Here is a 26,784-nt window from a genome sequence, read left to right on the forward strand (position 1 = left end):
CTCAGAACCCGGTTCAAATAGACAAGACACAGTCCCACACGATGCTTTGCAGGAAAATGGGTCCTCAGAGGGAATACTCCGACAGGAAAGGGTAATAGTCTTTCTGAGACCAAGGAGGATTTGGGGGTCTGTAGGGAAACACTCCAGTTAAAATCCTACATTCCTGAAGTCTGATCTATGGAAGATGTGTAAAAGGAAGTAACCTTAAGCCTGAACAGCATTCAGCCTATAACTTGAAACAGTACTGTATACGTTTTAATAAAAAGCAACAGCACTGTTTGTTACATGTCTGTGGAAGAAGAACCAAAACTCCTTGTTTACATCTTTATAATAAAGTTTGTTTGCAACCTCTTTTCCAAAAAGAAAAATCCACTGTCGCTCGTGATTCATTCTCCATTGGGGATTTTACCTAAGAGAAAGGGAAACAGGCCTGGCGCAGCGGCTCCAGGGAGAGAGAGGGCTGTTGTGCCCATTGCAGAGGGTGGGGGGTCTGGTTGTGCCCACACAACAGGCACCCTTCTCCAGAAGAGAGCCCAGAGAGGGAAGCTGTGCCAGGCAGGGCCTCCGGGGCGGCTACGCCTCCTTGGCCCCATGGCCGGCGAGGAGCTTCGCCGCTGGGCTGGCCGAGAAAGAGAGAGGGCTGTGGTGTGCCCAGAAGTTCCTTGTATGACAGCCCCACACCAGCGCCACGCCACTGCCACCAAGGACATGGAAAGATCCCATTGGGTTCCAAGAGGCAGAAGCAGAACTGATGAAGTTCCAAGAGATGTGGTAATTCTCTTTGAACACTATGGGCTCAAAGATTCAATTTGCAGAGCGCTATGGAATGTTAGAAACCTAAAATACAACAAAGCCACCATTGTAACAGGTGTAATAAGAAACCAAGAAGAAGAAGAAAATATTAAAGATTGGGGGGGAATTGTGGAATAATTGGAAAATTCATATATGCAAATAAGTTCATTAGCAGGGTAAATGTAAAACAAGCAGCTAAACATATTTTTAAGAGAAACTAAAGAATAACTTAAAGATGGAGTAATGTAGATAATGCAGTGTAAAAATTAAAGCTAAAAAGAAACCACAAAAGGGGAGGAGGAGGGAAGACAAATATATGTGTATTAGAAATATATGTGATTTGTGTTTTTGTAATTTGTATGTTTGTAAATCTTTGAAAAACCGAAAACTAAAATTTATATATATATATAGAACAATTAAATATTCTAGGATATCAGCCCAAACACACTGGAGCAGAAGAAGGGGAACTTTGACCCTGGACCTCTTACCAATGCAGTGACTAAAGCATGTTTAACTAAATCTTTGGACCTTTAAAAAGAATGTACAATTTAGTCAGCCATGGGGCAAGCTCACTGTGAAATGCTTTTTTAAAAAGCTTCTTCTCACCAACGTAGTGTCCCTCTTTGAATGGCCATTATTGTGTCTATGTCCGACAAGTCAATTCAATCCTAGAGGGGGTGGAAGCACCACAAACATGGTGTTTTTCAAAACTGATACTACTTCTGAAACCAGGGAGATCCTATGAGAGCCAAATCATATAGGCTGATAGCTCTCGTGAATGGAGATGCAAAGTTATTCATAGAAATAATGGTCATGTGTCAGGGCAGGTGGCGGGAGCAACTGTTTCATTGGGGCAAGACCCACTGGGAAGGGTTGCTGTGCTCACTAGGCCTGAGCTGTTTTGTTTCTTTGGATAAAGAGTTAATTTCACTGACACCTTGTGAGCCATTGCTGACCTGTGAGAGATGCCAGAGGCCTCCACATGGTGTGGGAATCAGAAATAGGCCACCCAATTGAATATCACAAATGGGAGGGTAACTGGAACACTCCCCCCCCCCAAAAAAAAATCTCAGCTCTCTTACAGGAGGTCTCACTCAAGGCCATTCTCTGCTGACACTGGATGCAGTTAGACAGGCAAAAATTAACCCCTCTCTTTCCCCTTTATGTTGGAAGGGTTGTGGAAAACCTGGTTAATGTATTCATGTTTGGTGGGAATGCCCCCATGTTAAAAACTTTTGAAACAGAGTATTTCCCATTATATCCTCAACCAAGGTCATGTAGCACCAGATGTTTTGGTAACTGTGGAGCATTTTTCACCCAGACAGCTAGGCTTGCATCTAAGGCTTCAAGATGGGATTTCCATAATCTCCACCCCCCTTCACCAGGCTCTTCTGCCACTGGGAAGAGTCACAAGCTGCAGTCTGCCCAGTTGCCTGGGTGAGGAGATCCTGCCCCAAGTTTGAAAGCTGATTCTAAGAACAGTAATTATTTCTTCTTCCACATTTATTTTTAAAGTTTATAGAGATGTTACTGAAATATTACAATCTACCATCATGATCATGAATTTACACAAAGAAGGCAATACTTGAATTGCTGGTTTTTGTAGAACCCTCTAGAACTGGGGTCAGAAATCTGGATCACCAGCTGTCCCCTTACTCATTGCTGAAGACTACTTTATGGAGTCATTTACTCAGCAAGACTTGTCCTGTATTGATGTCAAAGCAGAAGGTATTATTCCTTTTGGTTATAAATTTCCAATCTTCCCACAAGTTCTGATATAATAGGCTATCAACAGTTCAAAATTAAGGTTACCAGTTGCAGCAGGTGAAATGGTGAGCTATACCTGATGTCTTAATGTTCAAGTGTAAACAGTTACATGCATGTGTTCCTAAGCTAGAAAGATGCATCCTTCTCCCCTCCAGTCTGTGAGTTTTAAATTCTAGGAACATTGGGGTTATGGGCTGAAACCTGAAGAATAGAAGCTCATTCAGACTTTTACACTAACAACATTTAAAAAAAGGCAAATTGAGGAGTGATCTGGTAGGGACAGATGACAGGGATCACAGGAAAGTAGGAAAGCCAAACATGACAACTGTCCCTGTCATTCATTACACAAACCAGCCACATAACAGATATATATTTCACAATTTGAAAATAATGCTTACATTTCAGTCTGTCCAACATTACTGAAAATGATTTAACAAACCTGTTAGATAAAAACCGGTTATGTAGACAATTTGACTCTGCTTTCCCAGGAAGTCCATGAGTTGAAATCAAGGTTAGGTTGTTAAATTTCAGATGTGGACTAAATGAGGGGGGAAAGGGGGGAAACACCAAATCAGATTTGTTGAGGCAACACTGCTGAGACTTAGCTTACGTTCATGTTTCGTACTTGTAAGCAATTGACTTCCTCACCAACTTACGAGTTCTTCTTGGTTGTTCAGCATTTCTTATGCAATCATGCAAAAGCTAAAGGTATATGCTTTGCCAGTGTGGTCATTAGTAATCTAGTTGGCTTTCACAAACTATTTTGATGCTTAAAAACAACCACACATGGTTACCATAATTTCCAAATATTTGTGGAACCAACTGCTCAGTGTATTCTTGGTCCTAATGTTGAAATGCAGTTTATGGATAGGGTGAGGCCTTCACTGAAGAGTATTAAGACAACCAAATCTCTACCAGCTACTCTCTTCCCATATTTCGCAGGGCTGATTTGGATACAATGCTAAGCTATGGTTAAATTATAGTTTCTCATTAGGTGAAAAGGACTTGGATTATGTATTTTCCACTTCCCTCTACTCCTCTGGCATAACCATGGAGAAGATATTTGAAGCACCCCCTTTATGTGTTAAACTAGCCAGAGTTCCTTGTTACACTGATCCTAAAAGAATTGCACTGGCTCCCAGTATGTTTCTGAGCACAATTCAAAGTGTTGGTGCTGAGCTTTAAAGCCCTAAATGGCTTCGGGCCTGTATACCTGAAGGAGTGTCTCCACCCCCATCGTTCAGCCCGGACACTGAGATCCAGCTCCAAGGGCCTTCTGGCAGTTCCCTCATTGCGAGAAGTGAAGTTACAGGGAACCATACAGAGGGCCTTCTCAGTAGTTGCACCCACTCTGTGAATGCTTTTACTATTTTTTGCTGGGAGCTGCCCAGAGTGGCTGGGGCAACCCAGTCAGACGGTCCACTTCCAAAAACATTGGAAACACAAGGATTGAAATCAGAGGTGCCAACATGAATAAAATATTGTGGAGGCCCAGGTAAGCCCCACCCTGCAAAATCAATCACATGATGAAGTGCACACACATGATTTGAATGGGAATGCCCATCCACTTTGTGGGGGCCCAGCCCCCTCAAATATTTTATTGTGGGAGCTGAAGCCCCCACAGCCCCTAGAAGTTGGTTCCTATGATTGAAATCATTCAATCACACACAATCTAAAAATGGGCAGAATTAACTGCCTCAAGAAGAGGCTGATTGGAAGAAGCAAGGTCAGGGCAGTGAAACATGTAGATCTAGGGGATAGCCTCCTCTTTTGGTGAACATTTTGAATCACAAAAACTCTTACAATGCAACATTGTGCATATTTGCTCAGAAATAAGGCCCGCTGTGTGTGTGCAAACAATTGGGTTTTTTTTTTGCTTGTTGCACAGTAACAGTTCTTCACAGCACACAATTGGGAATTATTGCATTACATCTATGCAATGATTTTGATTACAGATACAATAGTGATTCATATATCCTAGGTTTATATTCCTTGCTATCCATCTGAAAGCAAATAAAACAAAAACAAATTTCTGGTCACTGGAAAAAATGAGGGAAATTATGAAATATCTCTAAGGAGAATTGCTTCTACTTTTAATGTAGGTTAAGAATGCTGAATGCCATGTGTTGTACAAGCATTGGGCACCCTTTGGTTAAAAAACAAAGCTTCAAGTTAAGAGCTCAACCCAATGAAGCCTTAAACAAGTGCACCTGCATCACTGAAGCAAATAATTCCAGCAGAGATTCATGTTGCTGTGACTACAAAATGGGAAGAACAGCTCAAAGATACTTGTAAAGCAGTAGGGATTAGAGTATCTAGGGAAATAAGTAAAAGGTATTGGGTTTCATTGCCTGGTTTTAGAGGGCAGCTAGAAAAGAAGGATTCAACATCCTTGGCTTTAAAATAAAAAGGATTATGTTGCCAATTTATTGGAAATACAAGAAACTGTAAAAGATTGCTGTTTTCTATGTTTTTCATTAATGGCAAATCAGTCAGATCATCAGTACTTTTAATGATTCCAATGGATGGGGTAGTTACTTTTTTTTTTAATGAACCAAAACACACCTTTTCCCAGCAATATTCAAAAAATGTTTTTCAGTAAATGTCAGACACACTGAGCATTACACTAACTTGTAAATCTTAACCATTAGAAGGCAAATATTCTAGCACATGGTTTGAAGGCAGATAATGCAACCATCTTGCTGAAACTGAGTAAATCTGGTCCTGGTCAGCGGCTGCAGAGCCATCCTATGTATGTTGCTGTGAGGTCCACAGAAGACAAGCAGGATAGAAAGATAAATTAGTGGGGAATGTCAGATAATATATGTAAATCTCCATGCTGTTTTTGTCCCCCGTTGCCATACCACAGTCTGGTGCAAAGTGGCCTAATTGGCATGGTATATGGCGCATTTTTACACATGTACAATTATTTGGGCCAGAATACAGGTATCATGTGCACTTTGAATCTGTGAACATCTAGGTCTTGTCTCATAGAATCATAGAATCATAGAGTTGGAAGAGACCACAAGGGCCATCGAGTCCAACCCCCTGCCAAGCAGGAAACACCATCAGAGCACTCCTGACATATGGTTGTCAAGCCTCTGCTTAAAGACCTCCAAAGTAGGAGACTCCACCACACTCCTTGGCAGCAAATTCCACTGTCAAACAGCTCTTACTGTCAGGAAGTTCTTCCTAATGTTTAGGTGGAATCTTCTTTCTTGTAGTTTGGATCCATTGCTCCGTGTCCGCTTCTCTGGAGCAGCAGAAAACAACCTTTCTCCCTCCTCGATGTGACATCCTTTTATATATTTGAACATGGCTATCATATCACCCCTTAACCTCCTCTTCTCCAGGCTAAACATGCCCAGCTCCCTTAGCCGTTCCTCATAAGGCATCGTTTCCAGGCCTTTGACCATTTTGGTTGCCCTCCTCTGGACACGTTCCAGTTTGTCAGTGTCCTTCTTGAATTGTGGTGCCCAGAACTGGACACAGTACTCCAGGTGTGGTCTGACCAGAGCAGAATACAGTGGCACTATTACTTCCCTTGATCTAGATGCTATACTCCTATTGATGCAGCCCAGAATTGCATTGGCTTTTTTAGCTGCCGCGTCACACTGTTGGCTCATGTCAAGTTTGTGGTCAACCAAGACTCCTAGATCCTTTTCACATGTACTGCTCTCAAGCCAGGTGTCACCCATCTTGTATTTGTGCCTCTCATTTTTTTTGCCCAAGTGCAATACTTTACATTTCTCCCTTCATGTATGGAAGCCTCTGCACACTGCCATTCACACAAACACACAGAGCTGAATATTGTCTCCAACTCAAATGTCTGTGTGTGCTTTGATTCACATGCTGAGCAAATTGTCTCCTCATCTACACCCCCAGTGGTGGGGCTGCTCTATACCTGCTGAGGGATGGATATGAGGAACTGTTCCCTCTACTGAAATGAAGACATGGTGGAGATCTGTGCATAGCGAAAATAAAACCCAGGTTAGAAGTATTCAATTTATGCTAGCAAAAGAATATATTTAAAGATAATTCCCAAAAAATATGTTTGGATGTACTGTATGTTAAATTGATCGTTGCAAATTTAAGGCACTTTCTCTACTGGGTTTGTGGCACATTTGTCATGGACACCATCCACTGTAAATGTGATTTCACAACAAGGCAAGATAGAACATGCCCTATTTATCTCTGTCCCATGAAAAGAGACAATATCTGAATGAAGCTACTCCAGTAAGACTGAGCACATGACAAACCATTGTATTGTTTTGCTTTGGCATAATTTACCCTCAGCACGAAGGGGGAAACAGTGGGGGAAAGGGGGCACATATTTCAGCCAATTCATGTGGCAAAAGGCAGATAGCATAAAACAATAACAATTACTAAAACATTCATTACATGTTAGCCCTGTGATCAGCAAGTAAGCACTAACTATTTAATTAGTCAACTAATTAGCAGCAGGCGACATGGAAGACTCCTGACATTCTCAGACAAATGTAAGATAAAAAGCCTAATTAAACAGCAAGCATTATGCTACTTATTGCCAAACAAGACAGCTGTGCAGGATATTGTGTAATATTGGGCTACAAGATAACAGGACTTGTAGCTATTCTGTCACAAGTTAGGTTTTGGAAGCATGCAATTTCTAAGCTATTTTTAGACAGCTAAACAGCCCCAAAGGAAGGAAAAGGAAATAAGAATTCATTCTAAACAGAAAATCAGTGCTTTTACGAAATGTATCTATATATTAGCAAGGGAAGTGCTATCCACTGTGAATGGTGCGTGCACATTTAAGTGACCATTTCCCCCTGCAATATAGATATTTATTTTGAGAGATACAACTTTTCCCCTATCGTCAGTTCCATGGTTATTGGGAAAGCTGGCAATTAAAATATTAATGTGGCATTCACAACTGACAGTGCACCCTTGAAATTGTGATCCCTGGTCCTTCAGAAATGCAGAAGCTGTATCAGTAATGGAACATGGCTTGTGATGTATAAGGGCCCCTCATAGCCCCACTTCCATAACTGGAGAAGCATGAGAGGAAAATGAAAACAATGTCTATAAGACCCATTAAGGCAACACCTTGCTACTAAAACCTCTTTATGCCCACTCTACTGAAAATAAAGAAGCACCAGTGAGAAATGCAGGAGGTATTTTCTATCTCAGTGGGATATACACATTTTAAAGGAATGCTCCTTAGCCTATTTCCATGCTCTGGTAATAAGCTGAGATGCTGCTCTAGCTTGCAGTTTTCTGCTACAAAAACAGCAGTGACTAATGTTAGCACCTTAACAAAAGTAAAAAAAAGAGGGGGGGTATATCTTTCCAGCATTTTAAAAAACATTTATATTTTAAATCTTTTCAAAGCCCTAATCACAGTAACTAGCATGCCTGAAAATGAATTATATTTGTCTGCTCCTGTGCTAACTGCTTATGCGAAATAATTAGGCAGTAAGAATAATGAAGAGGAAATGGCTTCCTTTTTAAAGATTAGGTTTAAAATTGATTCTATTTTTAGCATGTGTCTCTCCTGCAAGAAAATCAAGAAAGGCTGAGTGGACTTAATATCCAGGTCCTAGGAGTGTACATAAATTCAGGAATGAATTATAAAACTGCAGCATTGTGTGGATTTATAAAAGTGACTGCTCAGGATAAAAATGTGGTTATAACAAGGCATATTTTATTAGTGCATCTTAAAATATCCAGAATATATCAGATTCCCACCCTGCAATGTGATTGTATCTGAAAACTTTGTTCCATTTCGGAGGCCCTCTTTCATGTGGCTAGTGGACACCCAAGAGAGCGCCTTATTGGTTACGACATCCAGGATGTGGAATTATACCTAGTGAGATACCACCTGCTTGTGGGGTAGGGGTAAAAATGATTTTAGTTAAGCAAACCAATTTAGAATCTTGATTTTAGTGTATATTCTGCTCCTGCTTTAACTGCTTACTTTTGCTTGCTTGCTTTTAGGATGTTTTGCTTTATATAATAATATATTTTTCGTCACAGAAAGACTACAGTATTTTATGCTATGGACTAGAATGCTGCATAGGAAAGGCATGAAATTAAATACAAATATATTATTTCTCTTACACAAGAGCCTGCAAACGCATGAGAACTGCTACAGATTGTCCCTATTTTAGCACTGTGCAAACTACTGCATGAAGAAGAAGAAGAAGAAGAAGAGGAGGAGGAGGAGGAGGAGGAGGAGGAGTTTGGATTTGATATCCCGCCTTTCACTCCCCTTCAGGAGTCTCAAAGCGGCTAACAATCTCCTTTCCCTTCCTCCACCACAACAAACCCTCTGTGAGGTGAGTGGGGCTGAGAGACTTCAAAGAAGTGTGACTGGCCCAAGGTCACCCAGCAGCTGCAGGTGGAGGAGCGGAGACGCAGGTATATGCAACAAGGCACTAGTGTTTTCAATTTTATAGCCAATAACCAAGGAACTGATGATAGGGGAAACTCTACCAGTAAGGAGATCCAAGCTGGATGTTCCAAGCTTAGACTGTGTAATTAAGAAACGTGCATGGTTTTGGAACCCAAGTTAAACTGTTTGTCTTTTCTTGCTGCTGTATGAATCTGATCTTTAAAGAGTTTGTAAGTAAGCCATTTTTAACTTACTAAACATGTGGTCTCTTTCAAGGCTAAGGAAAATGGGGAATTTTGGAAGCAACTTATAAGGGGATATTTTTAAGGCCTAACAGGGTATATTTCCATGCTTTCTGTACTGCATATTTTGTGATTTTAAGTTTCTGCTGGAGCTCTCTCACCAAAGAGTACTTGCCCCCAAACCTGAATCTAGGCATCCAGGGAATTCTCCTTTGTATTATATCTAGTATTTTATCTTTTACCGAAAAATACAAGATTAAAACCAATAGTTTTTGTGATTCTAAGTTCTTTTAAACATATTGTGTTTTCATGTTTAAATGTTGTCACCTGCCCTGGGACCTTAGGGTGAAGGGAAGGTAATTAATAATAATACAGAGTCAAAATAGTCATTCTAGGGAATTTGCTGGACTAGGATGTAGGGAAGCTAGATTTCTATGCTTGATTGATTTTAAAGGTCTTTCACATAGTAGCTCCCAAACTCATGTTAGAACCAAAACAGGACATGCAACGAAAAAGAGATATTCACTAGCTCATTGTTGTTGTTTTGCAAAAGAGTTGTGCCCTTTGTACTGCTCCTGCTAGTGGATTAAAGGTGACCAGCATAACTGCAGGGATGACCTTGTATGAATTATGCAGTGGCCTTCTACTTGCTTTCACTTGAACACAAACAGAACCCTTCATGTGATCCGGGATGCTGATAAATTAGGGTCCCTGATCATGTGAGGTCGTCTACTTCTGTGAACAGAAGCCTTTTGCAGACCTACCCCACACAACATGGAGATGATTGGAGAAGGAAGGGGAGCAGCATGCATCTGAGGGCATGAGGAGCGGGGCTTCCATGCGCACTCCTGCCCCCAGACACACTTTGAGTGTTTGTGCTTTCACGCAAACACACCTTATACGTAATATATAATATATACAATAAGGCTCGTCATATAGTTAAATATAGGCAAGATATTAAAAGAAAAAATGAACTATATAATAATCCAAAAATAATTCAATCTTCCCTACCAGAGAAAAATGGCAGATTAAGTTGATGGATTATGCCAAAATGGCAAAAATAACCAGAAGAATCAGAAATCAGGAAGATTATGTTGGTTGTTGGTAATTGACTGCAAAACTTTAAACTGAAAAACTATTTTAAAAAAATAAATTTAATTTTTTTAAAAAATTCAATCTCTTGACCTTCCTGAATGGTGTTGTACAGCTTCAACCACAAATATACAGAGGATATACATGGCTTAGCTTCTCCTTCCTTGATATATTTTGAGAAACTGCTTTTGTACTGATTTTATTCATAATTGGACAGCTCTGATTTGGTATTTTAATACTGTTTGGTATTTTTAGTAGCTTTACACTGACCTTTAGCAAAAATACATATGAAAATCTACACACACAAAAAACCTATCTCTGGCAGCAGGCTGCAGTCTTTAAAATAACCTTTCAAAAAGGCGAACAATCAAGGGGACAGCGAGCTAGGAAAGAAAGGGAATAGATTAAAACAAAAACAAAAACCCACAAAGCGCAAGCTTTTCACCCTGATTCCAGAGCTTAATAGTGTATATGTGGTGCTACAATCTCACAAGGAATGCCTACTCAGGGACTGGTCATAAAGAATATTGTGTATCAAAGGAGATGGAAATGGATAGCAGAATTATACAGGAGGGAATGCATATTATTTAAAATAGGGTTGGCTACCCTGTGGTAGCCATTGTACTACATTGTTCCACAGGTCCCAGCATCCTTCATCACTGGGTCATGCTGGCTGTCGCTGATGTCAGTTGGAATCCAACATAAGGACAACAAAAAGTTATCTACCCTGGTTTAGATGAACCAAGGTGTGGGAAAGAGGAAGGCGGAGTTTAAAAGGCCTAAATTGCATGGCATAGAGCAGGGGTAGCCAAGGGGGTGGTCATTGTTCAGGGATACTGAGAGTTGGAGCACATCAACATCTGGAGGGTACATTTGCTACGGAGAAGGGAGACCAAGATAATAAAAGGTCTGGAAAACAATCTTATGAGGAACGGTTGAGGGAGTTGGGTATGTCTAGCCTGAGAAAGAGGAGACTCAGAGGAGATAGGATAGCCATCTTCAAATATCTCAAGGGCTGCCATGTGGAAGATGTTTTCTCCTGCTCTGGAGGGTAGGACTCAAACCAGTGGATTCAAGTTACAAAGAAGGTGATTCTAAATAAACATCAGGAAAAACTTTCTGACAGTAAGAGCTGTTCGACAGTGGAAGGGACTCCCTTGAGAGGTTATGGATTCTCCTTCCTTGGAGGTTGCTGGGTGGACAAGATGATCCTTCAGCCCCCTTCCAACTCTGCAATTCTATGATTCTATTCTAAGTTTGTTCTTAACATGGAGACTTCCGGGTTGGCGCCATCGCCAAATGGCGGACTCCCTCCAAGCTCCGGAGGGAGTCTGCTCGGCAGGGGCTGGGTCCTACCGCGCCGGCGACGCGGGGACCCTTAAAAACCACGGGCACGGAGCCCGTGGACATGGGGACTCGGCTGGTACCGCTAGCGCCCTCCCGACTCGTGAAGGAGCCTTTTTAAAGGCTTCGGATCGGGTGCCGGGGAGTGGCGTGGTGCTTTGAGTCCACCGCTTCCCCTGCCGAGCGCAGCCGCATGCCATTCGACAGAGAGCGCTGGCTTCTTCCATTGGAAATTCGGACTATCAACAACAACCCGTGAGTAATTGGGAAACCGGGTACAAAAGGAGAAAAAAAAGAAAAAAATTTCGGATTCGGCATGAGCGGGGGTGATCTAAAAAGGAAGTCAGTCCCCCCCTGATTGTAAACATTCTAAAACAAGGACTGGGTAACCAAGATCGAAAGAGAAGTTTATTGCTGATAAAAATCATTAATTCCACGATGGGAAATTACAAGAATTGTGCTGGAGGAGAAGAGTGGAGGGTGAGAGGGAAAATGCAACCCCCCCTGGGAACCGGGGCGATTCGTAGAGCCTGGCGAAGAGAGACGGAGACTTTGACAGCTGTCAAAGTAGCTGTCAAAGCTGGAGAATATAAAGAGGACTTTGTTACAAGGATTTTGCTGGCTAATTCTGTTACAATTTGACATAATATGGATATAAACTGTCGGAAAATAAGGAACAACAATTTGACTTTTGGATTAGAGGATACAAAGTTACTACAATTCCCCTAGAGGGGTTTCGGGACATTACAAGTGGTCGTACGTGGAAAACTACTCTGGGATTCGTACAGGACTTATCTTTTGGGAAAGCTGCAAAACTGAAATAGTATTTTGTCTACAGAGGTGTTTACATTAAAAGGAGACAATAGAATTTTCTATTGAAGAAAGGAAGGGACTGGACGTAAGTTTTTGTTCCTGAACAACAAACCTCTGTAGAGATACCAGATCTCGGAATAAGAACGTTTTAGCAGCTGAACAAGACAAGAAACCTGAGAAAGTAAGGAATAAAAAGAACAAAGGACTAACTACGACACGGAAAGAACAATGGGAGGAGCAGCAAAGACCAAGGAAATTAAAGGCCTCTATTAGACTGGATTTTTGAAGTTAAACATCATTAAAATAAATAAATTAAAAGAAAACCGGCAAGGTGGAATGGGAAAAAATCTGGCCATGGACTGGAGACCTCCAGGCTGACAACATATAGACTGATGGACATGGGGAATTCAAACCGGGGAAGGGAGGGGGGAGTTTTGGAATCCAAAGGCTATGTAACCATCTTTTTGAACCTTCTTATATTTTTTATCTTCTATTTCTTTATATAACTTTTGTATATCATGGTATTTTGATTTGACATGTTTTAAAAAAGGGAATTCGTGGAAAGAAATTGGGGCAGATCTTGGGGAAAAATCTTTTTTCTTTTTCTGTTAACGATGAGGGGTGATGGTAAGATTGTATAACTTAAATTGGTTAATGGGTTAAACATATTAAGTTTTAAACTGGGAGTGAGAGCTTGTGGAACCAAATTAATTGAAAGGGGAATATAGTCGGGAGGGGGAGGAGGGAGTCCTAGAAAGAAGGTAACGAAAGTAAGGTTTTAAATATATTTCTATCTTTTCTATCTTTTCTTTTCTGTTATATTTCTATATTATTGGAAACTCTAATAAATATGATTAAAAAAAAATAAGTTTGTTCTTAACATGTTTGCTTACATCTAAGGCAGGTTGACTAATTTTTAAACGGAAATAAACCTCCTTATGTTCAGTTGCTCTAGTGTTAGCACTTTTATCTTTATTTTACTTATTGCCTTTATATCCCACCTTTTTCTCCCTGGAGTTCAAGGAGGCATACATGGGTCTCCCTTTCCTCATTTAATTCCCACAACCGGTGAGCTTCATGGCTGAGTGATGATTTGAACCTTGGTCTCCCAGGTGCCAGTCAGACACACTAACCACTATACCGCAATAGCTTTCCATTTTCTCATTTTTCTTTATTTTTCCACTTTTCTCATAGCTAAGTTGGAAGTGAGCTGGGCTGAGAGAAAAACCTCTGGAGCCACAAGGCACAGAGAGGTAAGGTGGAAGATAGGGTAGATGCAACTTCCCTCATCACACACTGGGTGGTTGTTGTGGCCTGTTATGCCAAAGTCCTACCCCTAGGGAGCAATGCCAGGGCTAGGTGGTCAGCCCTTGGGGAATTCCTAGGCCAGCTGCTGGAGATTAGCAGGCTTTCCCGCCACCTGTTCATTTGAATTATGGCCAAACTGGCCAGGTCAGGTGAGCAGGGCTTGGGACCTGATAGAAGCCGGCTGCACCCAATCCCAGAGACTGCAGTTGGCCGAAGAACAACCCTCCCTACCTGCCACATATTCAATGATGCTGTGGGTTTGTGTGTGCTAACCTTTTCCTTCTAGGGCACTGCATTCATTGACTTTGCTGCGGTTCAGTAATGGTCACCCTTTTCAGAACCAGGAAGAAATTTTCCTCCAAACAGATTGGCATTTGGCATGTTTGCCTTCCCCACAGCAGCAGTCACAACTTTGGCGGATAAGGTGGAATCCTTCTACTCTAACAACATGTGTGTGTTGCAGTGGTGCATCACTCTCACCTCAGAACTGTGCGATAACATGCTACACTGTTAGAGGGATCTACTAGGAAGCCTCTGTCCAAAAGCCAAGGCATGTGGTAGATGTGCTATAGAGCTTCCTTTAGTGGCTTGGGAGGGTCATACGTGTTGACCTCCAGCTTGCAGATGACCCATTAATCCTGGGCTTGAGGCTATCATGTGATAGCCCCCCACCAGCGGGTCTGTGAGGGATATATACCCAATGCCTAAGCCAAATCCAACCTATATCTGGAATCAATAAAATTGTGGCCAGTTTTAAAATCCCAGAACATTGTCCTGTCCAGTTTGTTCACCTTCTTGGCTCAGGTCTTGCTCTGGTGTGTGTCACTGTGAGTAGGTCTGCAATTACTGCCTTTGTCCCACAAAAGGACTAAAGAAGGGAAATTGATTTCATTTTTCCAGGCCTGTTTAAATGGCATGATACTTCTTTGCTGCTGTGGTATTTTTTAATTTGTTTATTTTTAGAGGTTTGATTTTATTTACAAAATTCGGAGACACCATATTTCAAAAAATAAATAAAGTAATAGGTGAAGCCACCATGAAAACTCCACAATTAGCATTATTAAATATTATTAAATGCATTTGTTGAGGAACATATGCTTGTTTGTTGTAGGATATATGCTAGTGGTAGTAGAAATAATGGTGGCTTGGTTCTGGAAGGACTTAAAGAGTGCATATTTGGCATGTTTGCAGGCAAAACTATGGGAAATTGTCTGAATGAAAAGCTCACCTAAAATTATGTATACAAAAAATAAAAACACAGAGATACTTTTGCTGAAGACTCCTACAGTTTTATTTTCAGTAGCTGTAGGCATTCCTTCAAATACCCTAGTTCCCAAACTCTGTTGGTTTTAAAGCTAAGCAACAGAAGTTTGAATTGTGCTTGGAAATGATCGGCAGTAGTTTAATTAAGAACTGGTGAGATGTATTCTGTATGACCCATCTTCATCAACAATCTAACAAAACGTTTTTGGACAAACTCAAGTGCCTGAGAAGTCATCAAAGGCAGACTCATTGCAGTACAGTGGTACCTCAGGTTACATACGCTTCAGGTTACAGACTCCGCTAACCCAGAAATATTACCTTGGGTTAAGAACTTTGCTTCAGGATGAGAACAGAAATCATGCTCTGGCAGCGTGGCGGCAGCGGGAGGCCCCATTAGCTAAAGTGGTGCTTCAGGTTAAGAACAGTTTCAGGTTAAGAACGGACCTCCAGAACGAATTAAGTACTTAACCCGAGGTACCACTGTAATCTCATTTGGAAGTTATGAGAGCATGAACAACAATAGTTTCAAGTACTGTTTTAATTATTTGTTTTGCAATGTTATTTATGTTTAATCAAAAGTAAATTATACTGAGTTCAAGCAAGCATACATAGGGTTCAGCCTTAAACTCTTATGCTGTAAACCACCTTGAGTGCAAAAACTAGAAATGTTGGCTAAAATACTTTAAAATAAACACATTGTGAGTTACCCTTAGAGCAAGAGACTCACTTTACAGATAGGGCTATCTGAACCCCCATGCATTACTGTCCACACTTTATGAGGCAAACTTGCTTGCCATGGGTACACTGCTTTTACACTGCTTTCCCATCACAAACATTTTTAAAAATTATTATTATTATTAATACCCCACCCATCTGGAGGGGAAGATGTATGTGCTTCTTAAAATAACCACACAGACATGTCTACAATGCCCAGCTTGGCTGAGCCTCCCCTCTGCACGTAAACAGACATGCACATTTATTTCTAAATCACCTATAGTATTTGCTTTGTGCAAGTCAAAATAAGACCCAGGACCTTTCCTCAAGCAACCAGTTTAAAAGACTATGCATGAAAGGGAAGGAAAGTAGAGGGAAAAGGTGGGAAGGTTAATTTGAGAACGCCACTATGCACTAAGCAGATCTGTTCCATGTTGGTATTCTGGCTGGGAGGAAAGTGTTACAGTCATCATACATCCCTCATTCTCTAGCTGGCAACTTACTCTTCTCCTCACCTCTGCATTCCCAGGGCATAAATTCTGCAAAGGAAGAAGGAAGGAAGCCCCCTGCAAGCAATGAGTGGGATTAAGTGAATATTCCCATTTCTAATGTTTCGCTGTAAGGGGTATGTTGCCTACCCTGTAAGTGCTTGCTGCAGGAAACACCTCTAGGTACCCAGAGCAATCTTATTTGTTGTATACACACCAGAGGCAGCCTGAGAATCCCCAACATGGGAGTGAAGGTGGAAGGGGAAAAGACTCAATGGGCACACAGAGCTTTGGGTCACAGTAGCACAAGTAAGTTAGAAAAGCTGAAGAAACTCAAATGTAGAAAAAAAAACAGAGAAATATTAAAGCATACAGGATTTCCCTAATTATAAGAAGCTACACACATTAAATACTTACCAAAAAGTCAATGTTTCTAGGAAGGAGATTCCCACATTTGATGCCCCAACTACTACAATTCTAGCATTCACCGACACTTTAGGCTCCAAGGACAACTTCCGATTAAAGTGGTTCAATGCATACTTTACCTGCAAGAGGAGTTAACAAAAAGAAGTGATGACAAAATGATGAGAACTCTTTAAATGATTTCTAACAGCATTACTAAGGGAACAGTCTCAACCATACATAAAGGTAAAGGTAAAGGTACCCCTGCCCGTACGGTCCAGTCTTGACAGACTCTAGGGTTGTGCGCTCATCTCACTCTAGAGGCCGGGAGCCAGCGCTGTCCGCAGACACTTCCGGGTCACGTGGCCAGCGTGACAAGCTGCATCTGGCGAGCCAGCGCAGCACACGGAACGCCGTTTACCTTCCCGCTGGTAAGCGGTCCCTACTTATCTACTTGCACCTGGAGGTGCTTTCGAACTGCTAGGTGGGCAGGAGCTGGGACCGAAAGACGGGAGCGCACCCCGCCGCGGGGATTCGAACCGCCGACCATGCAATCGGCAAGTCCTAGGCGCTGAGGTTTTACCCACAGCGCCACCCGCGTCCCTATCAACCATACATAGATATTCCAAAATTTGAAGGAATGGCATACATTGTACTTCTATGGAGCTGCCACCACAGATCAAGAGTAAACAATTTGTGATATACTTAATTTCATTCCTATGAGAAAAGAACAGAAAATTTATTGAAAATGATGAGCCATTGTTGTGAAAGACAGCTGACCATTGTAGCAAGCCAATATAAATACCATATTAAAATAGCTTTGGAGAACTAAGCCCAAACTAACAAAATAAATTTCAACAGGGACAAATGTAAGGTTCTACACTTAGGCAGGAAGAACCAGCACACAAATATAAGATGGGGGACACCTGGCTTGCCAGTAGTACACTAATAAAGGATTTAGGGGTCTTAGTAGACCACGAATGTGATGCAGCAGTAAAATAAGCTAAAGCTATTCTAGGCTTCATCAACAAAAGTCGAGTGTCCACATCAAGGGAAGTAAAAGCCTTAATCTTTCCAGCAGTTTCAAACCATACCTGGAACACTGTGTCCGGTTCTGGGCACAATTTAAGAAGGATAATGACAAGCTGGAATGTGTGCAGGGGAGGGCGACCAAGATGATCAAGGGTCTGGAAACCAGGCCTGATGAGGAACAGTTGAGCAAACTGGGTATGTTTAGTCTGGAAAAGAGGGGTCTGAGAGGAGATATGATAGCCATCTTCAAATATCTAAAGGGCTGTCACACGGATGAAGGAGCAAGCTTGTTTTCTCCTCCTCTGGAAGCCAGGACCCAAACCAATGGATTCAAGTTACAAGAAATGAGATTCAGACTAAACATCAGGAAGAACTTTCTGACAGGAAGAGCTGTTTGACAGCTACATCTGCAGTGGACTCTCCTTCCTTGGAGATATTTAACCAGAGGTCTGTCTTATGATCTGTCTTGTATGCTCTAATTGAGATTCCTGCCTTGCAGGGGGTTAGACTGGATGACCCCTTCCAACTCTACAATTCTATGATTTTGTGATTCTAGGTGTGACACTGCTGTTGCTCACAACGATGCTAGTGCTTGGAGCTGCTCTAAAGTTTTAAGCAGAGTTAAAAATTGGATTCTGTGAACAGGTTTAGCTGCTGACTCACTTTGCTGGCCTGAAAAACCACAAAATTCCAGTACAGAATCCAAATAAAGGAAACATATTCCTGAAGATAAAAGTGTTAACAATTTAAATGTGTGTTCTTTTTAAGAATGTTTTTTTTTTAAACTCCAGATATATGTTTTTCCTCTGATAATACTTTTGCAGTGCAATCATGACATCCAGTGGCCAATGTCAGCGACTAGTATCAGTCAAATGGTGTCCCTAAAAATATTCCTTTATATGTTCTACAACATTCTTTGATGATTACATACCTAGTAATTTCAAAAGATGTATTTCAGGTACAGCAGCACTGCAGACATACTAGTTTAATTCTTCCTTCTTACTTGGGATCTCTGAATTGTTGTTGAATGGGAAGAGATCTCTAACAAAATTCTTAGCACTCATATGAAAAACAATTCTCAGAAATTTGTGTGTGTGTTGATAGTTAACATTAGTGATCGGTTGTGTAGACATGCACTGAATATCTGCCCGTTACAACGGCTGCCCCGTTAAAGAGACACCAATCCACCCTCTACAGAAGCCGGAGTACTGCTGCAACTCAGCAGGCTGAGCCTAGAGAATGGCAGGGCCTGGAGCAGCTGTTGCTTTTAAAGATGAGCTCATGGAGCTCAGAGGTAGGAACAGAGGAAGGAGAGTGGTTTTCTGGGGAGAGAAAGAGAAGGGCAAAGGCTTGAGGGGCTACAGTCTCTTGACTCCAATGCTGCTTCTTTATCAGCCAGCAAGGAGGTACAGGGGGCCTTAAAAAGGGGCCTCTGCTACCACCCCATCCTTCTAGGTAGATGACATAATGGGACAGAGCTGATGGGAGTAATTGTAGGGTATCCGAAGAAGTGGTCAGTGACAGGACTGCTGGATTGCCTACAAATGCTGAAATAAGGAAAAGACTGCTGCTCCAGAGAAGCGGACACGGAGCAATGGATCCAAACTACAAGGAAATGGATCCAAACTACAAGAAAGAAGATTCCACCTAAACATTAGGAAGAACTTCCTGACAGTAAGAGCTGTTCGACAGTGGAATTTGCTGCCAAGGAGTGTGGTGGAGTCTCCTTCTTTGGAGGTCTTTAAGCAGAGGCTTGACAACCATATGTCAGGAGTGCTCTGATGGTGTTTCCTGCTTGGCAGGGGGTTGGACTCGATGGCCCTTGTGGTCTCTTCCAACTCTATGATTCTATGATTCTATGAAACTGTAATAGGGTGGACAAGAGCCATCAAGAACACCAGGAAAGGTAAATCAACCTAACCCCATTAGATAAAAACACCTGCTTCTAAATCACAACTTCGTTCTGAACTTGAAAAACTGCTCGCCCTTCTCTATCTTTTCCTGTTACTTCCCTTCCCTTCCGTTGCATGTCTTGTCTTTTTAGTTTGTAAGTGTGAAGAGGATGGACTTCACCTTATTAGACTGTACTATGTCATAAAAACAGAAACCTGGGGTATAGGTTTGTTTGAGGGTTATGGGGTGGCTTGCCAAACTGACTTGTCTGGGTTCAAAGTGGGAGCTGGAAGGGACTTCCGGGTTAGCGCCATCGCCGAATGGCGGACTCCCTCCGAGCTCCGGAGGGAGTCTGCTCGGCAGGGGCTGGGTCCTACTGCGCCGGCGACGCGGGGACCCTTAAAAACCACGGGCACGGAGCCCGTGGACATGGTGACTCGGCTGGCACCGTTAGCGCCCTCCCGACTCGTGAAGGAGCCTTTTTAAAGGCTTCGGATCGGGTGCCGGGGAGTGGCGTGGTGCTGTGAGTCTTCTGCTTTCCCTGCCGAGCGAAGCTGCATGCCATTCGACGGAGAGCGCTGACTTCTTCCATTGAAAATTCGGACTATCAACAACAACCCGTGAGTAATTGGGAAACCGGGTATAAAAGGAGAAAAAAAGAATTTTTTTTCGGATTCGGCACGAGCGGGGGTGATCCAAAAAGGAAGTCAGTCTCCCCCCATTGTAAACATTCTAAAACAAGGACTGGGCAACCAAGGTCGAAGGAGAAGCATATTCTTGATAAAAAAAATTAATTCCACGATGGGAAATTATAAGAACTGTGCTGGAGGAGAAGAGTGGAGGGTGAGAAGGAAAAGGTAACCCCCCCTGGGAACCGGGGCGATTTGCAGAGCCTGGTGAAGAGAGACAGAGACTTTGACAGCTGTCAAAGTAGCTGTCAAAGTTGGAGAATATAAAGAGGACTTTGTTATGAGGACTTTGCTGGTTAATTTTGTTACAATTTGCTACAATTTGGATATAAACTGTCGAAAATAAGGAACAACAACTTGACTTTTGGATTAGAGGAAACAAAGTTACTACAATCCCCCTAGAGGGATTTCGGGACATTACAAGAACGGTCGTAAGTGGAAAAATACTCTTGGATTCGCACAGGACTTGTTATCTTCTGGGAAAGCTGCAAAACTGAAACAGTATTTTGTCTACAGAGGTGTTTATACTAAAGGAGACAATAGAATTTTCTATTGAAGAAAGGAAGGGACTAGACGTAAGTTTTTGTTCCTGAACAACAATAACCTCTGTAGAGACACCAGATTTCTGAATTAGAACGTTTTAGCAGCTGAACAGGACAAGAAACCTGAGAAAGTGAGGAACAAAAAGAACAAAGGACTGACTACGACATGGAAAGAACAACGGGAGGAGCAGTAAAGAACAAGGAAATTAAAGGCCTTTTTTAGATTGGACGTTTGAAGTTAAATATCATTAAAATAAATAAATTAAAAGAAAACCGGCAAGGTGGAATTGGGGAGAAATCTGGCCATGGATTTGAGACCTCCAGGCTGACAACATACAGACTGATGGACATGGGGAATTCAAACCGGGGAAGGGGGGGGGAGATTGGGAATCCAAAGGCTGTGTAACTATTTTTTGAATCTTTTTATATCTTTTATCTTCTATATCTTTATATAATTCTTGTATATCATTTTATTTTGATTGGATGTGTTTAAAAAAAGGGAATTCGTGGAAGGAAATTGGGGTGGAACTTGGGGAAAAATCTTTTTTTTCCCTGTTAATGATGTGGGATGGCGGTAAGATTGTATAATTCAAATTGGATATTGGGTTAAACAAATTAAGTTTTTAAATTGGGAGTGAGAGCTTGTAGAACCAAATTAATGAAAGGGGAATACAGTTGGGAGGGGGATGGGGGAGTCCCAGAACGTTGGTAATGAAAGTAAGGTTTTAAGTGTATTTTATCTTTTTCTTTTTTCTTTGTATTTCTATCGGAAACTTTAATAAATATGATTTTTAAAAAAACAAAAACAAAGTGGGAGCTGGAAAACCCACTGAAGATGCATGTGTCATGCACAGTGTGTATGCAGTTGGGAATTAACACCCAAGAACCTGATTGAACCTTGATTGTGGGGCATATGAGTCACAGACTACATCTGCCAGTGTCATGCTTTGGTACTAAGTTTATGACTGTCAATCCTTACTAAGCTTACTGTGTCCAGACAGAGAAAATGGATGGATTTTGTTCTTTTGCTCAAAGTTGGGGAGATTCCTTTGTGTGCATATAACTTTTCTTGGGTTTAAACCTTCTTCCTAAGAACTACCTTCTTTTTATATCTTTTAAGTAAACTTTTAGCTTCTTAAAACCCTAGTCTAAAAGCTCTTACATGCTACTTTTGAGTTGTTCTTAGGGAAACTTATGAAAAATTTTAGGCTAATTGGGAAAAAGCAGCACTGCAATAAATAACTGCTTACCTGGAGGCAGCAGAAAGGTCTAAGGGCAGGCATGACCAAACCTGGCCCTCCAGCTGTTTTGGGACTCCAGTTCCCATCACCTCTGACCACTGGTCCTGTCAGCTAGGGATGACGGGAGTTGTAGTCCCAAAACAGCTGGAGGGCCAGCTTTGTCTAAGGGTAAGGGTTAGCAGAGCTGTGTACTCTCTCAGTTGGCCAGGAACTCCCTTCCCCCATGTGCTGCTGGGAAGCTGGAGGGCCATGACAGTAAGTCTTATGGCAGCGCTTACCCCCTTCTCTCTTTTTAATTGATCTGAGTCACTTTGGGATACAAATTGTTTGAAAAGTGGGTTAAAAGTATATTAATAAATGGTTGGTATGGGGGTTTACTTCCTTAATCTGCTTCAGGCCATCCGAAGAAAAATGACTGCAAGTCTGCTTTATTCTTCACAAATGGCATGTACTACTGTAGCTTGCATAGCAATCTAATGCCGTTTCCATTCAATGGGATTTACTCCTACATAAGCATGCACAGAATCAAGAATTTTGCCCTTTTGGATTCTGTTCTTACAGTAGCCAACTAGATGCCCATGTCACATGTCAATAAAGCACTATTGAATATTTTGTATGTATTTTAAGTAATTTTTATACTATATGGCACAATGGTAGAAGGATTCAAGAGAAGGGGAAAGATAAAGATTTATTTTTTCCATTTTCCTTCCTTTGAAGGCTACCCCAATTCTGTGAGCCCTGAACAAGTAATCATTAACTAATATGCAACAGAGCAAGATTTATTATCTGTGAATACAAGCACTAGGCCTTGTGTTGAGCTTAGCCATTCCTGCTGTGGCCGCCTGTCACATTGTTTCCACCTGGGAGGGCAGAGTGCTCTCCTGTTACTGCTCTGGCAGTTGCTGGCAAGGGGGGCATTTCTGGTGTGAAATTCAAGGATCACTTTTGCATGAGGCAAGTCAACTCCATCTATTTTAACCTCCACTTAAAATGCATACACAGGACTTTGGGGAAGAGGCACACTATTTCACAAACTCATGGGCATACTGCAAATCTCATGTCAGCACAGCTAGTGTCTCCAGTATTAACTACTTCCTTTCTCTAGCACAACGAGCAAGATTTAAATCAATATATTATTTGTGATCCTCTTGCCATACATTTATGAAGCCAAATCCATGATCGGTGTACATACATTGCTATCAAACTATAAATATTTATTTGTGGCTTAAATACCTTTAAAAAAAAAACTTTTGGTAAGGCATTTAATGTAGAACAGCTTGCCATACAAATAACCAACCACCTGCTAATTCCAGTTCTATAACACCCATTCTGAGCTTCTACAACAGTGAATCTTCCTGAAAAATGCTGTTAAGGTATCTTCTATTTCATTCTCTTTTAAAAGAAGAACAAATTAGAGGTGCAAGAAAGAATAAATCAACAAAAACTGTTGTATTCCCCTTGTTCAGACTCTGTGATACAATGGATCGTTGACACAATTGCTGGCTGCAAGTTAGTCTGATGTACAAGAATGGATCACTGAATACACTACTAATGTAGTCACTCTGAGTGTGTTGTCTCTGAGCATCCTACTATATGGAACATGGCTTCCCCAAGACAGTACTGATGCATACACACATCCAATAAACGAACAGAAGATGAAGTCTGCTAGGTGATGAAATATAGCAGGAACCCTTTTCAAGTCTGTGTTGCTTCAGGCCAGTTGGCTTCAAGATGGCAGCAGGAGGTCAGTTAGCAAGCTATGCAGTAACCATGGAAACCACGATTGAGTCACTTTACACTCCCTCTGGATTGTCATACTGGGGAGCAGAATTGTATTGCTATACCTCAGACAAAAACAGAAATTGCCTATCCTACATATAACACTTCTTTACACTTTTTTCAACCCTCCATTGATAACTGCCCATCTACAGTTTCCTTCTTCATCTCCCACTTTCCATTTTCTTGTTCATTCTAATTCCTCTGGGCTACTCTAATCTACCCCACTTCTGCCAGTCTCCTAGCATTTTTATTACTCTTACTCATCTGATAATTTTGCCCTGCCTTTCTCTACAGGAGGAGACTCATCTCATGTCTGTTTCCTCTGCCATTTCTTTCCTTGGACCCTTGACCTCCTCAATATCTCCATTCCTGTTCTCTTGGTCTGCTGTATCCTCCACACCTCTCTACTCTTTCTTTTTATTTATACCCTGCCTTCTGAAGCTGCTACTACCTTGAAGAAGCACTTGCCTGCTCAGTGACACTTTGTTGTAAGAGCAGCTAAGCCAATGGCAGCAAAGGAGGCATCACCACTTCTTGATGACATCCACCTGTCTTTAAAGACAATCGACTGCACCTCTGGGGGTGAAGTCAAGCTGCTGCGTTAACAACACTGAAGTGACCTCCCTGGGGTGCAAGACTGGGCAGTGTATATGAAAGTCCTGGGCTGCCCAGATGACAAGACCCTTCTCTTGGCCTCACTGATGTTTGCACTTGGGCAAAAAAAAAATGAGAGGCACAAATACAAGATGGGGGACACCTGGCTTGAGAGCAGTACATGTGAAAAGGATCTAGGAGTCTTGGTTGACCACAAACTTGACATGAGCCAACAGTGTGACGCGGCAGCTAAAAAAGCCAATGCAATTCTGGGCCGCATCAATAGGAGTATAGCATCTAGATCAAGGGAAGTAATAGTGCCACTGTATTCTGCTCTGGTCAGACCTCACCTGGAGTACTGTGTCCAGTTCTGGGCACCACAATTCAAGAAGGACACTGACAAACTGGAACGTGTCCAGAGGAGGGCAACCAAAATGGTCAAAGGCCTGGAAACGATGCCTTATGAGGAACGGCTAAGGGAGCTGGGCATGTTTAGCCTGGAGAAGAGGAGGTTAAGGGGTGATATGATAGCCATGTTCAAATATATAAAAGGATGTCACATCGAGGAGGGAAAAAGGTTGTTTTCTGCTGCTCCAGAGAAGCGGACACGGAGCAATGGATCCAAACTACAAGAAAGAAGATTCCACCTAAACATTAGGAAGAACTTCCTGACAGTAAGAGCTGTTTGACAGTGGAATTTGCTGCCAAGGAGTGTGGTGGAGTCTCCTTCTTTGGAGGTCTTTAAGCAGAGGCTTGACAACCATATGTCAGGAGTGCTCTGATGGTGTTTCCTGCTTGGCAGGGGGTTGGACTCGATGGCCCTTGTGGTCTCTTCCAACTCTATGATTCTATGATTCTATTCTATGATTCTATGTGCTCCAAAGGAAAGCAGAGCAATATGTTTGGCACCAGCTTGGCTGCAGGAGTTGCCAGAAGGAGGCGTACATGACACCATCCAACTGCCTTAGGGACTCCACTCCGGATTTAGCTTTTTCATCACCTGACGATATCCTGCAAGGCAGGGAAGGTTTAGGATCAGAGTTTTCCTTCTCCTAGATGGGCTAGCTTCCCAGGTTGATAAGCCCCATCTGCCCCTCACTTCCCTCTACAGCATGTGCAGAAACAGCCTTCTAGACCCACTGTTGGCCTTGTCTGCTCAATCTGCCAGAGCCTGTCTTCACATGCAGGGAGTGGCCCTAACTCACAGAGGATTTGAGACCCATTGGCTACCCTCACCTGGTTTAGCCAGCCAGTTGAAGCTGTTTCCCGGGTGAGGCTGCTTTCACATGCTAACAGCTTCTAGGAACCACAGGTGAGAGTGGAGTGCAGGCTGGGGACCAAAGGTAGACAAACTGTCCCAGAAGGAGTACAAGGTGTCTCCCACTAGAGGTACTATCCCTCCCCTAACACCCCATACTGGTAAGCAGTGGGAATACAAGGCCCCCTTCTTTCACTCATCAGAAAGAAAAAGAGACTCATTCATCCCCTTCAGGCTGTGAGGAAGAGACCCTTCCCTTTCCCCAACCCTTCTTGAAAACTTATTGAGGTTATCTGTGCACTACTTTCAGAGCATCTGACAACCTATACAAAATGTGGCTGTTTTTTAAGATTAGAAATGGGGAAAGGTCCTTTCTCTACTGTTTGTCTGCTGGGCATGGGCTGCCCGTCTCTTACCTTCAACTTACAAAGTGGCCAAGGGTGATTTTGTTTTATATTTTTGAAAAAGAGATGAGCCTCCACACTCTGTGTTGCTCCACCAAGTTCAAGTCCATGCTGATCCTCAAGAGGCCTCCAGACACCTGTGCACCTCCTCACTGAGACAGCAGTGACGCACCCAGGCCCAGAACTACACTCATTACATGCAATGCTTTAAGAACACTGCTGTGTTTTAAAAACATGTTTTAAGAACTTTTCCCCTTTACTTCAAAAACTCTGCATGAAATATTATTTTTGATAGGCGCCTGATACTTTCATGCAGAAAACTGGTAAAATGTGATTTTGCATGCAGGGTCACAAATTTTAATTCAGTTTGCACAATCACACGCATTCCAATACAATATTCAATGTTTACTGTTATAAAAAAAATTAAAACAAAACACTATTTTGCTCCTCAAAAGGCATGTTCGAATCTACTTCAGTATAGCTAATGTTGTTACATACTTAAATTCAATCTAACACTTTGATGCTCTGAGCCCTTAATAATGTGACTTCAAATGTCAGACATTTCCATTTGATATGCATTTAATTTTGAAAGAGCTTCTGTTCTGAGTCTAACCCAGGAAAGTTCCTGCTGCACCTCTGTGAAACACTCGCAGCTGGGTCCCAGAAAACACTTGCTGAGATTTAATGTGCCAAAACTCAGCAGGCTGCCTGGCTTGTCAAGACCAGCCTCTGGTTCTATCACAATATCTTG

At 42.0% G+C, this 26,784-nt stretch overlaps 1 protein-coding gene across 5 annotated transcripts in view; it reads right to left on the bottom strand.

Moving 5' to 3' along the window:
* CFAP61 (cilia and flagella associated protein 61) overlaps window positions 1-26,784 on the bottom strand; it is a 130,674-nt gene that overhangs the window by 46,952 nt on the left and 56,938 nt on the right. For 4 of the 5 annotated variants that reach the window (XM_081205956.1, XM_081205954.1, XM_081205955.1 and 1 more), the window contains 2 exons: window positions 16,617-16,744; window positions 2,999-3,097 (listed from right to left, as the gene is read on the bottom strand). In XM_081205956.1, coding sequence (XP_081062082.1) covers window positions 2,999-3,097; window positions 16,617-16,744 — 227 coding nt within the window. The remainder of the gene's footprint in view (window positions 1-2,998; window positions 3,098-16,616; window positions 16,745-26,784) is intronic. The other variant, XM_081205957.1, reaches the window with a different exon arrangement.

This window comes from Podarcis bocagei (assembly GCF_964188305.1).
Source record: "Podarcis bocagei genome assembly, chromosome: 8".
Lineage (NCBI taxonomy): Eukaryota > Metazoa > Chordata > Lepidosauria > Squamata > Lacertidae > Podarcis > Podarcis bocagei.